General features: G+C 42.1%; 3 protein-coding genes across 3 annotated transcripts; all 3 read right to left on the bottom strand.

Moving 5' to 3' along the window:
• Positions 1–62: 62 nt before the first annotated feature.
• On the bottom strand, positions 63–1,661 carry LOC106640430 (GDP-D-glucose phosphorylase 1). The gene is made up of 5 exons (XM_014354473.2): positions 1,297–1,661; positions 943–1,223; positions 769–871; positions 365–680; positions 63–262 (listed from the first exon to the last, which is right to left on the bottom strand). The coding sequence occupies exons 1-5, from the start codon at positions 1,495–1,497 to the stop codon at positions 129–131; spliced, it is 1,035 nt and encodes a 344-aa protein (XP_014209959.2). The 5' UTR covers positions 1,498–1,661; the 3' UTR covers positions 63–128.
• Positions 1,662–2,450: 789 nt separating this feature from the next.
• On the bottom strand, positions 2,451–5,831 carry LOC106640340 (uncharacterized). Its single transcript, XM_089588784.1, has 4 exons — positions 5,670–5,831; positions 3,451–4,641; positions 2,761–3,369; positions 2,451–2,718 (listed from the first exon to the last, which is right to left on the bottom strand). Exons 1-4 carry the CDS (start codon positions 5,829–5,831, stop codon positions 2,473–2,475), a joined length of 2,208 nt encoding a protein of 735 aa, XP_089444910.1. The 3' UTR covers positions 2,451–2,472.
• A 1,596-nt stretch (positions 5,832–7,427) lies between these two features.
• On the bottom strand, positions 7,428–11,419 carry LOC106640341 (SET domain-containing protein SmydA-8). The gene is made up of 8 exons (XM_014354342.2): positions 11,239–11,419; positions 9,970–10,224; positions 9,347–9,595; positions 9,101–9,257; positions 8,864–9,020; positions 8,386–8,741; positions 7,785–7,885; positions 7,428–7,650 (listed from the first exon to the last, which is right to left on the bottom strand). The coding sequence occupies exons 1-8, from the start codon at positions 11,374–11,376 to the stop codon at positions 7,495–7,497; spliced, it is 1,569 nt and encodes a 522-aa protein (XP_014209828.2). The 5' UTR covers positions 11,377–11,419; the 3' UTR covers positions 7,428–7,494.
• Positions 11,420–12,246: the final 827 nt, after the last annotated feature.

Genomic DNA, 12,246 nt, shown 5'->3' on the forward strand with positions numbered 1-12,246 from the left:
GTATACGTTAATGATAAGGCCGATACGACAATTAACTAATTTTATTAAAAATATTCCTTTTTATTTACAGTAAACTATAATTTTGGTACAACTGATGCTCACAAACGAGATGTTACTGTTGGTTGTCGTTATTGTTTTTCTTTTTTCATTTCGCTCAAAGTTTCCGCGATTTTTTGCTGGGCCAATGAAAATTCTTTAGTTGTAATGTCTTGCAAACACCCGCTCACGTATTCCTCGTTTATGCGCTCGTAGGCCTCTGTAGCTGAAAAGGATGTAAAGAGAAACAAGTGTAGGTGGGTAAAACATAGTCATGTGACAAAAAAAAGTTTTTTTTTTTTTTTGAACCAAGTATGAAAGAACTTACTTCTGATTATTAAGTGACCAAAACATTCGCATGCTGCGATTATAAAATCTTCAGTGTTCTTGGCACCATAACTCGATGATCTTGCCCAAATGTAAATACGAACGTCGTCGTAGTTTTTTCTCTCTGGATCACTGGTCGATCTAGTTATGTAAATGTTGTGAGCAATTTTATTTTTTTGAAGGCAAGATATTACCGTGTAGGCATGAGAAACGTATTTATTGATATCCCGATCTTCAAATGACGACAACATTATGCAGAATCCTTTAGCAGGAAAGCCTTCTAAAATATACACCGAATCAATAAAACTTTGTACTGGCTGTGGAAATTTTTTTATGATTAATTTTTTTTTTTTTTTTTAATTTAAATTTATCATACACATGTTTTTAACTTCTTCTAATACTTACAATCCACTCTAGTAACATTCTATGGTCCAAGTAATACAAATGCCAATGCAAATGATTGACTGATGCATTTGCACACAGACTATTGAATAATACCCTCATGTTTCTGTACAAAGTTTTTAATTAATTTTTGCTTAATAATTTGTGATAATTATTACTTAAAAATATATTACTTACATCGACTTACTCAATAAAAGCACTTCTACAGCCTTTTGGAGACTGTAAAGTGTCACACTTTGTGGCAAACCATTGAATCTTTGTGTCAAAAGTAAAGAGTGACTCCAAAGAATAGGACTAATATTTACAGCTATGACATCATTACCTTGTCCATCTCCAATGTCAAACAGTATTTCTTTCTGTGATATTTTAGTAAAATTAAATTTATTACAATCAAAGGGTTGCTCCATTGACATGATTTCTTCTGGTGTTCTTCTCATTGTTGCTCTTTGAGTGTTCAACTGCAAATCATACATTAGATAAACGTACATGAAATTTTATACCGAATAACTTGTGCACTACCATAACACAAACCAGAGCATAAAAACCATATTGTCCTTCAAGAACTTTGTACTGCTGAGATTTCACTGAGTAACGAAAGACGTTGTTTTGCTCAACTGCACTCCACTTTTCAATGAAAATCTTATCGAATTGAGACAGTTCATTCAAATCTTGAATTTGGTGATTAAAATTTCTCTCGTTGTATTTGTAATGTGTTATGTCACTCGTGTCCATAATTTATTTCAATGAAAATATTTAAAATAAAAAACGTATAACCTCGAAACAGAGTTTCTAGTGTATATATTTTACAACACTATTTCTTGCTTGTACAAACCAATTGCGGTTGTGTATAAAACAAACGACAAACTAGATAATTTAATAATACTTTAAATCTAGTCGAAACATGAACTTGACATTAGACATTATGTAAACATTAACAACATTACTCGGTATTAGAGAGAGCCTATAGTCAATTTGAAAGGTACGTTGTATAGGTACACAAAGTATAAGGTGTACCTATACTTACGTATCACACGTCATCTTATCGTGCGATTCTTGTAAGGATATAAAAATTAACATATTGATTCGAAAGGTCAAAGTACCATGAAAAAAGTTTTTATTGTAAAATAATCTCTAAAATTGCATTATTTTACTCCAAAACGTGATCACTTGTATTACAATATGTATATAAATGTCATATGACTTTATACATAAATATATATCTTTTATATCATAATTTGTATAAAATATTTCAACAGTCTTCTTATTCTTACTTGCACTACAACAATAATTCGAACAAAAAGACCACTTATTTCTATTTCATCTCTTATTATACTCACAATTCGTTGTCACTACGTAAATGTAGTATGATATATTAATATCCAGGTACATGTTTGTCAACTTATTCATATTATATCGTATAATACTGGATATTTACACAATATCGTGTTATATTATCCGGTCATTACAATTTCAGAGTGTATGTAAAAATGAAAGATAAAAATTCAATGTATGGTGTAAACGTTTTGATCTGCTGTATACAACCTTTGCCGATGTACGAAACAACAACATCAAAAATGCCACGTCAACGTTAAACTTTGCCTTGAAGAAAAAAAAAAAAAAAAAAAAAATTAATTTTTAACTTACAGTCAACGTATATCTATAAATAATCTCACTGGGCTTGGAAAACAAAAGGAAAAAAAAGAATGTCTATACAGTAGGAAACAAGCCGTAGAAGGGCATTTTCAATTGTCTCGAATTGGGGTTGAAAATATCGGAGTCTTGAACGGTCAACTGGTCCAGGACGTTCGTCAGCATCGACCCGTCGCCATTGACATTGGCTATCATAAATTGACAGGTCTGGGCATCGGCCAGCAACACCTCGTCCGAAATCACGTCGTCGAGCTGTTTTTTATCCGCAAAAATGAGAATCTGAGAGGGTAGCTCGTCGACATCCTCGATTGGCTGCATCATCGTCGCGCAGTCGGGCACACCAACGGCACCGCTGATGCTCACTTGATTGTCCACAAAGGCACGGTCGTCCGGGGCATGGTTGGCATCTTTCTTAGCTTCCACCGCGCTCTTGCACTTTTTTGCGTGAGCGTACAACGAGCCGGCGTTGTTGTACCGCTTGCCGCATGTCTTGCAAGCGTACGGCCTCTGGCCCGTGTGGGTGTACACGTGCTCGTTCAACGAGGTCAACCTGCGAAACAGCTTCGAACATATTTGGCACTGGTACTTTGCCTCCCCCGTGTGCATGGTTATGTGCCGCGCCAAGGTGTTGGCCCTCGCGAAAGTCTTGCTGCAGTACTGGCAAACGTAGGGCTTTTCCCCGCTGTGCGTTCTCAGGTGGAGCTGTAGGTAGGTGCTCTTGGTGAAGGCCCTGCTGCATATGTTGCACACGTATGGCTTGACCCCCGTGTGGGTACGCATGTGGGCAACCAGGGACCCGCTCTGGGCGAACACTTTGCTGCACACTTCGCACAAAAATTGCCTGCGCTGCACTTCTCGGACGCGGTTGTGCCTTTCCTCGTGATTGGCCAGCGACTGTGGCTGGGCGAACGCCTTGGGACAAATCGGACACTGATACGGTCGAACCCTCTTCATCTGGAAGGAAAAAAAAAGCACAAATCATTTTCAACGTTTCATTTGAATTACAATACAATACTTATGTATACACAACCATACCATTCTCTTTCTGGCAGCAAAGTTGTTTTTCCCATCGGGTGGGAGCTCGTTGTCACGCGATTTGCCAAAGACCTGGCCGTGTTTCGATTGTTGGTGCTCCCGGAGCTTATCTTGCCTCGAGAAATCTTTGTCGCACGCCGAACAGGTGTACCGCAGCCCGGAATGAGTGAGAAGATGCCTCTTGAGATTTCGCCGAGTTGCCACGAGTTTGCCACACTGGTTGCATTGTACGCCCCCTCCCAAGGCACCGCTATCTTCGTCCCGACTGTCCTCGCTATCCTCGCTATCCTCGCTATCGGTGCCATCGTCGTTATCGCAATCGCTACTTTTTGGTTTGAGAGCCAGGTTGTACCCGCGCGGGAAGTTGGGTGTCTTCGAGTTGCCGATCTGCGCGTTGACCGGGTACGACGGGGTTTTCAAGTCCGAGGGGTTCAAAGCTGCCTCCGAGTTCGTGAAGTAGGACGCGTGTATGCTCGGCAAGCGGCCGGTAGTTTTCGGGTGCGCGGCACCCTCGGCCGCCGGCGGGCTCAACTGTTTGTTCTTGTGGCACCTGTTGTGGGACACGTACAGCCTGTGGCACGTGAATATTCGGCTGCAGAATTTGCACGTGTACCGCTTTGCCTCCTTCATCTCGTGGACTTTGACCGCGTGGCTCTTGATCTTCTCGATTGCGTCGAATTGCTCGTCGCACACGTGGCACACGTAAATCTTTTGCTGTTTGTGGACCTTGGCGTGCTTATCCAGCTGGGCCAAATCGGCAAACGATTTTATGCAGTAGTTACACTTGTGGCGTTTCGTCCTCAATATAAGGGGCTTCTCGTCGTCGCTCTCGTTGCCGTTGTTTTTTTCGGCAGCTGAACCGATCGTGCCGGCGTCTCGAGCACTTTGGTCGGCAGATATCGAATCGTCCGTGTTGCGCTCGGGTTCGATTGTTGCTTCAAAGGGAGCGTAATCGTCCGGGATCGGTAAGCCGGGGCTGAAAATGTCGTTGCTTTGGAGGTACGGTATTGCGGCTTCCTCGCGGGATGACGAAATTGGATCTGCTGGCCACGGGGTCGGTTGTTTATCGGTGAGGGCTCGGCGCAGGTCCCGGTCGCTTTTTTCCACTTGGCACTTGAACGCGTACGTCACGTGGACCATGTCGCGACAGTTTGTGCAAACGATCGCTGGCAGGCCGTCGTTTTCTCGGATCTGCAAGAAAAATCGTTGTTTCGAGGGAAAAACGACCATGACGCGTGAGTTTTTATTTTTTCATCAGTAAAAACTGATAAACAATAACAAAAATTTAAAAAAAAAAAAAACTTTAATTTACAATGTAAACCAAGTTACAATATCATAAGCGCTGCTCCTTTTAAAAAGTCTCCCCCTCGCGTTCAATGGTTCAATTAATATTAGTTGATGGGAAAATAGAGTGCAATTAGATTCAGGTTACAAGCGAGCTCTCAATGGAGCCTTTTATGTATAGGCAACAATGAAAAAATGAATCTACATAGTCGAGAGTGAGTGTAAATCCACCAGAGTGCACAATTAGAATACACCCCAACATGCATGAATCAATTAAAAAAAAAAAAAAAAAAAAAATTGCACCCACTTAACGATCAAATTACCGGAAATGCAATCACTACAGGCTAACCAATTAATACGATACAGATTTACCCTCTCGCACTGCATGCGTGCATTTTATTAATAATTAAAATTAAAATACTTGATTAAAAAAAAAAAAAAAAAAAAAAAAAAAAAAAAAAAAAAAAATCGGATAAGATCGAAAGCAGTCGCTCGTATACGAGTCATCTGCTATAGCCTGCGTATAGAACAAAAGCCGTCCAAAGAGAACGGAAAAGCAAAAAACGGAGAAAGAGAAAGGAATTCGAAGGAAATACCCAAAAAAAGGAGAAGAAAAAAAAAAAAAAAAAAAAAAAAAAAGAGGATAAGAATAAAATCTGGCCGCGTGGCAAGCAAAGCATTATAGAGAAGCCAAAGGAAGAAGAGAAGAAGACGCGTCGAATGCTTAATTGAGTGGAACGACTTGACCACTTGTATACGTATACGCACACTGTAAGACCGGGACCGCGCGCTTTGGCAAATAATAATATCAATGCAATTCGAGCAAAGTAATGAGCGCACGGCTCAAGCGTCACATTTGTTGCGAGTAGTAACGATGGAAATGAAAGATGTATTTTTTTTTTTTTTTTTTTTAAATCCGCAAAATATGGGCTAACCTTGACAACGGTGAGAGCCATGATTTTTCCGGGCAGCTCGGAGCCAAAAAGGTCCCAGGACCCGTTTCCCGAGCAATCGCTCGAACAGAGCCGACATGGCCCGGCGCTCGGCACCCCGACGGCCAGCTGTGTCGTTCGTCGCTGCTCCTTTGGCTGCTGCATTGCTCGGAGCCACCAGCTCGCGTCGACGCCGCGAAGCGAGTGACGCCAAAGACGACGAGGCGAACGAGCCGTACGGCATCCCATACACCTTCTTTTTGTTCCCCCACGTATATATAGCGCTCCCACATACATACTGGCACACGTACATATATATGTATACACTGGGAGATCGGCAATGCTTTGGGGTCGGCTGATGCACGGGTGTGTATAGGTATTGCACCGCTACGTGTATTATATAGGTAGGCCTAGCTGTATAACGCCGCCGCCTCCGACACTTTGTGCAGGTTCTTCGGAGGGACGTTAATTATCTTTCTCTCTCTCTCTCTCTTCCCTCGAGCTCGTGGAATTTTCTATGCTTTTTTTCTCCCTCTCTCTCGATCGCAACGGTGTGATCGTTATGAACCGATTTTTCCTTTTTTCTTTCTTTCTTGTTGTTTCGTTAGCGATTTTTTACCTTTTATTTTTCTTCATTGGCCAGGACAACAATATGCATCTCTCTGGGAGCAACGCGCATATTGTAATGATGCGCAACGTTGAAGAATAATGTCGCAACGCGCCAATCATTATGTCCATTTTACTCACCCGTGCAGCTCGCGACGAGCAAATTGATGGGCGTGGAGTCGTTAAACCACGAGTTTACCGCAACTTTAGCCAAGAGAGAGAGAGAGAGAGAGAGAGAGAGAAAATCGGTGGGACACGTAAACTCGATCGAGCACATAATAATTCCAACTTTCGCGGTACATCGCTGTGTAATTATAGTGTTCGCGCCCCTGATAAGTTTGAAATCGGTAGCGCAGGGGAGGGTGAATTGGTAATTATAAAATTCCAGCCCGATTATCAACGTATCGCGATTATAGGTATCGAAAAGACGCTCGGTTCAATCGGATCTAATAAATTATACACTGTGAACACCGTGAAAGCTATTTCGGGCCTTTCACTCGTGCTCCCGACAATGTAAAAAAAAAAAAAAAAAAAAAAAAAAAAAAACACACATTTCCAAACTTTGAGATCCAAGTTTATACTTCATAGACGCAAGGTATACGTATACATGGGAATACAGTCACTTTAATAAAGTATCTTGTTTTCACGTCACGAACCCTCCAACGATTATACATATTCATTGTATCGTACTTATACGGCAACGCGACTACAGTTGAAAATCCAATGCCACGTACGTAACATATATATATATAAAATATAAACTTGTTAGATGGAAAAAGCGCCAAGTATGTATCATTTGTTTTCATAAATAATGCAAAAAGACGCGAGAGTATAATATACAATACGCCTGTGTTCTTTCTCTGCATTTATTATAATTTCATTGTGAAATAGCGTGGAGAAAGAGATGTTTTCCAAGGAGTGACAATGCAGCGTCTCGCGTACTTATACGTATACAAATAAATTAAATATGTAAGAATCAGCGCGGAGGATATCACAAAGTGTCTCGTGGAGTAATTGGGTCGAGGTACGTATCGTTTTTATTTAGTTTACCATGAAAAAAAAAGAAAAAAAGAAAATAATCATCAAGCTTCATCATATCGATTTAATTATCCTCATGTACAAAAAAAAAAAAAACAAAAAAAAACGAGTTTAACAACAAAAACGATACATGTATATATATGTATATCCTTGATCCCGTGGTTGAGATATGTAAACGTATGGATCACGGCGTGGCTACCGAGTTGAGACACAGCCTCCTTAAAATCAGCTCGATCTCGCCGAGATTTTTCTTGGCCGTCTGAGCAATTTTACCCTCGGGCAGTAACTCGGGCTCGTGTTTCAACAATCGATACGCTTCGCTCAACAATCTCTTTGCTTCCTGTGAAGATATACACATATAAAACGTTACAGTTTCGCGGGTGTATACATGTATATGCACGCCAAGGGGGGAGGAAAAAAAAAGAAAAAAAGTTAAAAAGGAAGGAAGGAAGGAAAAAACGGTCTTATACCTACCAGCAAAATATTGTACAACTGCTCCTTATCTCGCCTGCGGCCGAATTCCGCGACTGCGGCGTGCATTTCAAAGAGCACCAGGCCTCTCACTCTGTTCTCCGCTGCAAGCCAACGTACAACAGTACATTATGTATATATTGTGTGTATTGGATGGTATATTTATGCCACGGCTGTACTATGTACACGTACAACGCATAATACGCGAAACTAAACGCGGATAGGCAATTATCTCGAAGCTGAATGGGAAGTTTTCTTACGGGGAGAAACTGGTTGGGGGAAAAAAAAATTAAAAAAAAAAATGCTGATAATTATAATGCTTTTCGTTTTATCGATCCATCGCATTGAACGCGCATACGACGTAGCTTTCGAAAAAAACAACGGAGGAGAGGGGAAACAAAAAAAAAAAAAAAAAAAAAAAATTGTATCGCTAATCGTACAAGATCCATTGATTGCCTCTCTATTTGCCATCGCGAGAACCGGTACGCATCATCATTTAAAAATTTTTCACCCCAAAGACGTACATCGCGCGTGTATATACAAGGTAGTATTTCCCCCGGAAAAAAAAAAAAAAAAAAAAAAAAAAAAAGCGAAACCAACGCACAAGGCACGATAACCCGCAGCAGCTCGTCGATGTTCTTGCACAGCAGGATCTTCTCGCTGACGGTCTCGTCGGGGAGGGCCGGCAGGCCACCGACTTGTTGTCCAATGAGTTGGGCGAGGGCCAACTTGACGTCGGTCATGTAAAAATGATTGGCGTGGAGGGCGGAGCCGTGGCGGCGCGCAAAGGCCCGACACGTCTCCGGGTCGTTTTTCCTCATCCCCGCGAGGTCGCGGCCCATCCTCTCGAGCTCCTCGTCCACCTCGTTCGACGACACCGAGTCGCCGCACTTGTCGCACTCGTAGTCCGGCACTTCGGGGGTAAGGAACGTAGGCGGCAGCATATAGCCCCCGCAGTCGCTATACGAACAAAAAGTCTGATTAATGGTACAAAGAAGGAAAAGCCGAGTCTCAATTTATCTCATTTCCGTGGAAAATGACTGGCGAAAAGAATCGATTGTCTTATTATTGTATATGTGTACCTTTTTCGGCACTTGACGGCGTTGAACATGGTGCCGAACTCCGTGGGATCGGAGCAGCGCGGGCAGGCGCACTCGAAAAATTTCGTGCGCAACAGGTGATGCCGCCTATTGGCCGTGCCCCAGAGCGGGTCCGTGTAGCAAATGGTCACGTGAGCCCCTGTAATTGTCAATTTTCCTCGTTAAAGTTTTTGCGACTGGCGAGGTTGCTTATATTGTTAGCTCGCGTGCGGCCACCACCTTTTTCAATGGGCTCGGCGGCGCGTACGACGATACCGTTGGAATCGGTAAAGCTCTTGGAGCAGTTGGCCCTGCAGCTGTGCTCGAGGTAGGACGACAGGTCGTACACGGCCACCAGAGTGTTTGGCTCGACCGTAGGCACCTCGTGGCCATTGATCTTCAAAATTATTCATACGTTTGTAAGAGTTACATCGGTGTATATATATAGGCTTTGCCGATCAACCCGTACTCGTTTGCAGGTATCACCTGTATGATCCCTACGATCCGGGCGATCTCCTGCTCGTCAATGTCCTCGGCCAGTCTGTCGAAGAACCGCTTGACGAACCGCGCGGTCTCGCGGGGCTCGTGGAAATCGGCGTCGCCACGCCCTGCGAAGGCCTGCAATCTCGCGAGGGCAGCGTAAGCTTTGGGATCGCTCTCGCGGAGGCAGAGCGCTCGCAACGCTCCGATGCATCGGTACTTGGGATGCGTCAGTCCAAACTCCGTTACGGAAACCTGTGTACGTGATGAATGTAATCACGCAAACGTGCGATGCGCTCGTTACGCACCGCGCGTGCATTTCAATGCAGACTTATGTACAAGGTTACGTGGAAAAATCGGTAAAATGGCCCCTCGATTGGTAGGTCTACGGGTTCAAACAAAATGAAATAAAAAGTGTACGATTACAAGACAAAAAAAAAAGATAATCTTCCAGCGCATTGGATTTTTGGAAAGGTATTTGTATGCCAACCCCTGGGGGATGGATATATTATCGTCTGTACGTACAGGTGCACAGCCAAAAAGTGCAAGTGAAGGATGAAAAAAAAAAAAGGGAGGTATAATTAATGACGTGGGTGCAGTAGGGTGAGGGAGTCGAGGGGAGCAACGACCTTGGAGGTGCGGTAGCGTTGGGTGAAGCCGCACTCGGGCCCGTGGGAGTTGCAGGTGAGGCAGAGCGGCCAGCCGCAATCTCGGCAGGGCCTTGAAGTTTCGGGACTTAGGGCCACGTAGCAGCCCAAGCATATTGCTTGCGTGTCGAGCGGTGGGCTCAAAAGAAGCGGCTCCTCCTCCCTTATTACCACCTCGCCGGCCTCGATGCGCCGCTGCGCGACGTAATGACGGCCCACCGCCTCGGTCTCCATCATCTGTATACAATATGTTCCATACACGTACATTTTTACTGTTTATTGCATTTATCCTTGTTTGTATGTGTCTCTATTGTATACTTTGTCGCCACTAGTCAAAGTGATTACACCTACTTCTTAGTGGTAATTGTTTCGTTTTTAGGCACGACTGGTGCACTTTTATACCGTAACGAAAAGTGTGCTATTCAACCCCAGAAAATACTTATACAGCTGGTGAAAAAGAAAAACATCCTCAAATTATCAAATTAAACTCAAGTTTAGTATCTGTTTAGAATGCGATGGTTTATAATAATTGGAAAAGTTTCTTCCGAGAGAAAAATCATCAAGTACCAAGTGCCGCAACTATAATATGTCCTCTTTCGCTACTTTGCAAATTGGCGTTTCATTTACGGAAAAAATTGTTTCAAACACAAATTATACTTCTCAAGTAAGAGATACATTCTATTCTAGAAAGAAAAAAAAAAACAAAAAAACGTTTCAAACTTGAAAATCGGAAAAAAATACAAGAACATTCACACATGCTGTAATTACACGATTTTCTCAGGTCATAAACATGCATCAATGGCACTTAACTTGAAAAAAAAAAAAAAAAATCGTCGACACGTGCATAAATTTAGCCATTAGTTTTTATATTTCCCGATGCATGTAATTATGTGTGCGCGTAAAGAGCGTTTGGAAAAAAAAAATAATAATTATACCATCACGTAGGTATGCACGAGTTTTAATAAACGACGCCGTTTTAATTTATCTCTCCAATTACGGGGTGTACAACAAAATGAATTATGTAACGGTGATTGTAACATTTTACGATCGATTTTCCTCTTCAAACGCAAGATTTATATACACAGACGGCACCGATGTCGAAGTAAACGCTCTCGAGCGACATGTAAATTCAACAGTATACAATGACCATAAAAACGAGTGCAATGCACTGGATGAAATGAAGAAATAAAAATCGGTATGGGAGACGATGAAAAAAAAAAAAAAAAAAGAAAAAAAGTCAAGTCAAACGACCTTGTATGCCCTGCAGCTCCGAGAGTGCTCCTTCCAGTGCTGCTTCTGATGATCTCGACTGCAATAAAAGACGGACCTGCATCCCCCGCACTTCTGTTTCGCCGATATTTTGCAAACAGCGCAGGTATCCTCGTCCATGTCCACGTGTATTTTCTTAGCAATTTGTCTATACCAAAAGTAATGATAGCCAGCAAAGCCCGACTGGATCTTTGGACCGGCAAAGTCCGGCAGTGACTGAACACTGGGAGCCCCTGTTCTCACTTCGGGAGCCGTCCTAACAAGAGCCTATTAATAGGACCGGCCTCTGCGTGCACGCTAAAAGACAAGAGCGGAGAGTATAAAGAGCCTCGCGTCCATACTTACGTGGAAAAAGTGCTCACTTGCATGCAGGGCCGCATTTTCATTATTGTTTTAAACTTTTTTCCCAATCGGCTCCAACATAAATTCAAACAATAATTTATATGGTTAATCACGGAAAATATACATGCACCTACTCGAAGTGCGACTTTTGTCGCTTTGAAGCGTATCGCGTATAATTAGTCATAACTGAGAAAGATATGCACGCTGTTAGTTGGACCTTTTCCAAGTATTACGTGCTTGAAAAAAAAAAAAAAAAAAATTAAATTAAGGTATTTCTAGTAAAAATCGTGTAAAATGGGATGATGAACATGAAATAATTGCACAGATAAGCTTTATTTTTATGCATTGTTTTTATTTTTTTATTTTTAATATTAATCGAGCACTTGGTTCTTGATCGTAAAAATGTGTTATCAGCGACATTTCCGTTTGTTTCATTTATTGTGATCAAGCAAGTTAAGATTCAGTTCAGTTCAGTTGGGTTTTTTTTGCGTATCGATTTTTCGCACGTTACGTAGAAATAAACGTTGTTGCTGTTGCTATATTTATTTGTCATATACGTGACTCTATAATTAGTATTAATATTTAAAAAATCACCTTACACGGTGACTTGCAGCTATACAAATTAGGTACTAAGAGTGGGATGGGATG

This window comes from Copidosoma floridanum, unplaced genomic scaffold (assembly GCF_036245765.1).
Source record: "Copidosoma floridanum isolate Cflo_tuat_1 unplaced genomic scaffold, Cflo_Japanese_pri ptg000001l, whole genome shotgun sequence".
Classification (NCBI taxonomy): Eukaryota; Metazoa; Arthropoda; class Insecta; order Hymenoptera; family Encyrtidae; genus Copidosoma; species Copidosoma floridanum.

Coding starts and splice junctions, on each gene's coding strand:
- LOC106640430 (XM_014354473.2), bottom strand. CDS start 1,497: ATGGACACGAGTGACATAACACATTACAAATACAACGAGAGAAATTTT. Junction 1,224..1,296: donor AATATGGTTTTTATGCTCTG/GTTTGTGTTATG, acceptor TATGATTTGCAG/TTGAACACTCAAAGAGCAAC. Junction 263..364: donor TGGTCACTTAATAATCAGAA/GTAAGTTCTTTC, acceptor CATCCTTTTCAG/CTACAGAGGCCTACGAGCGC.
- LOC106640340 (XM_089588784.1), bottom strand. CDS start 5,831: ATGCAGCAGCCAAAGGAGCAGCGACGAACGACACAGCTGGCCGTCGGG. Junction 4,642..5,669: donor TGGCTCTCACCGTTGTCAAG/GTTAGCCCATAT, acceptor TTTTTCTTGCAG/ATCCGAGAAAACGACGGCCT. Junction 3,370..3,450: donor TTGCTGCCAGAAAGAGAATG/GTATGGTTGTGT, acceptor TTTTCCTTCCAG/ATGAAGAGGGTTCGACCGTA.
- LOC106640341 (XM_014354342.2), bottom strand. CDS start 11,376: ATGGACGAGGATACCTGCGCTGTTTGCAAAATATCGGCGAAACAGAAG. Junction 9,258..9,346: donor GGATCGTAGGGATCATACAG/GTGATACCTGCA, acceptor ATAATTTTGAAG/ATCAATGGCCACGAGGTGCC. Junction 7,886..8,385: donor GCTGCGGGTTATCGTGCCTT/GTGCGTTGGTTT, acceptor GTTGGCTTGCAG/CGGAGAACAGAGTGAGAGGC.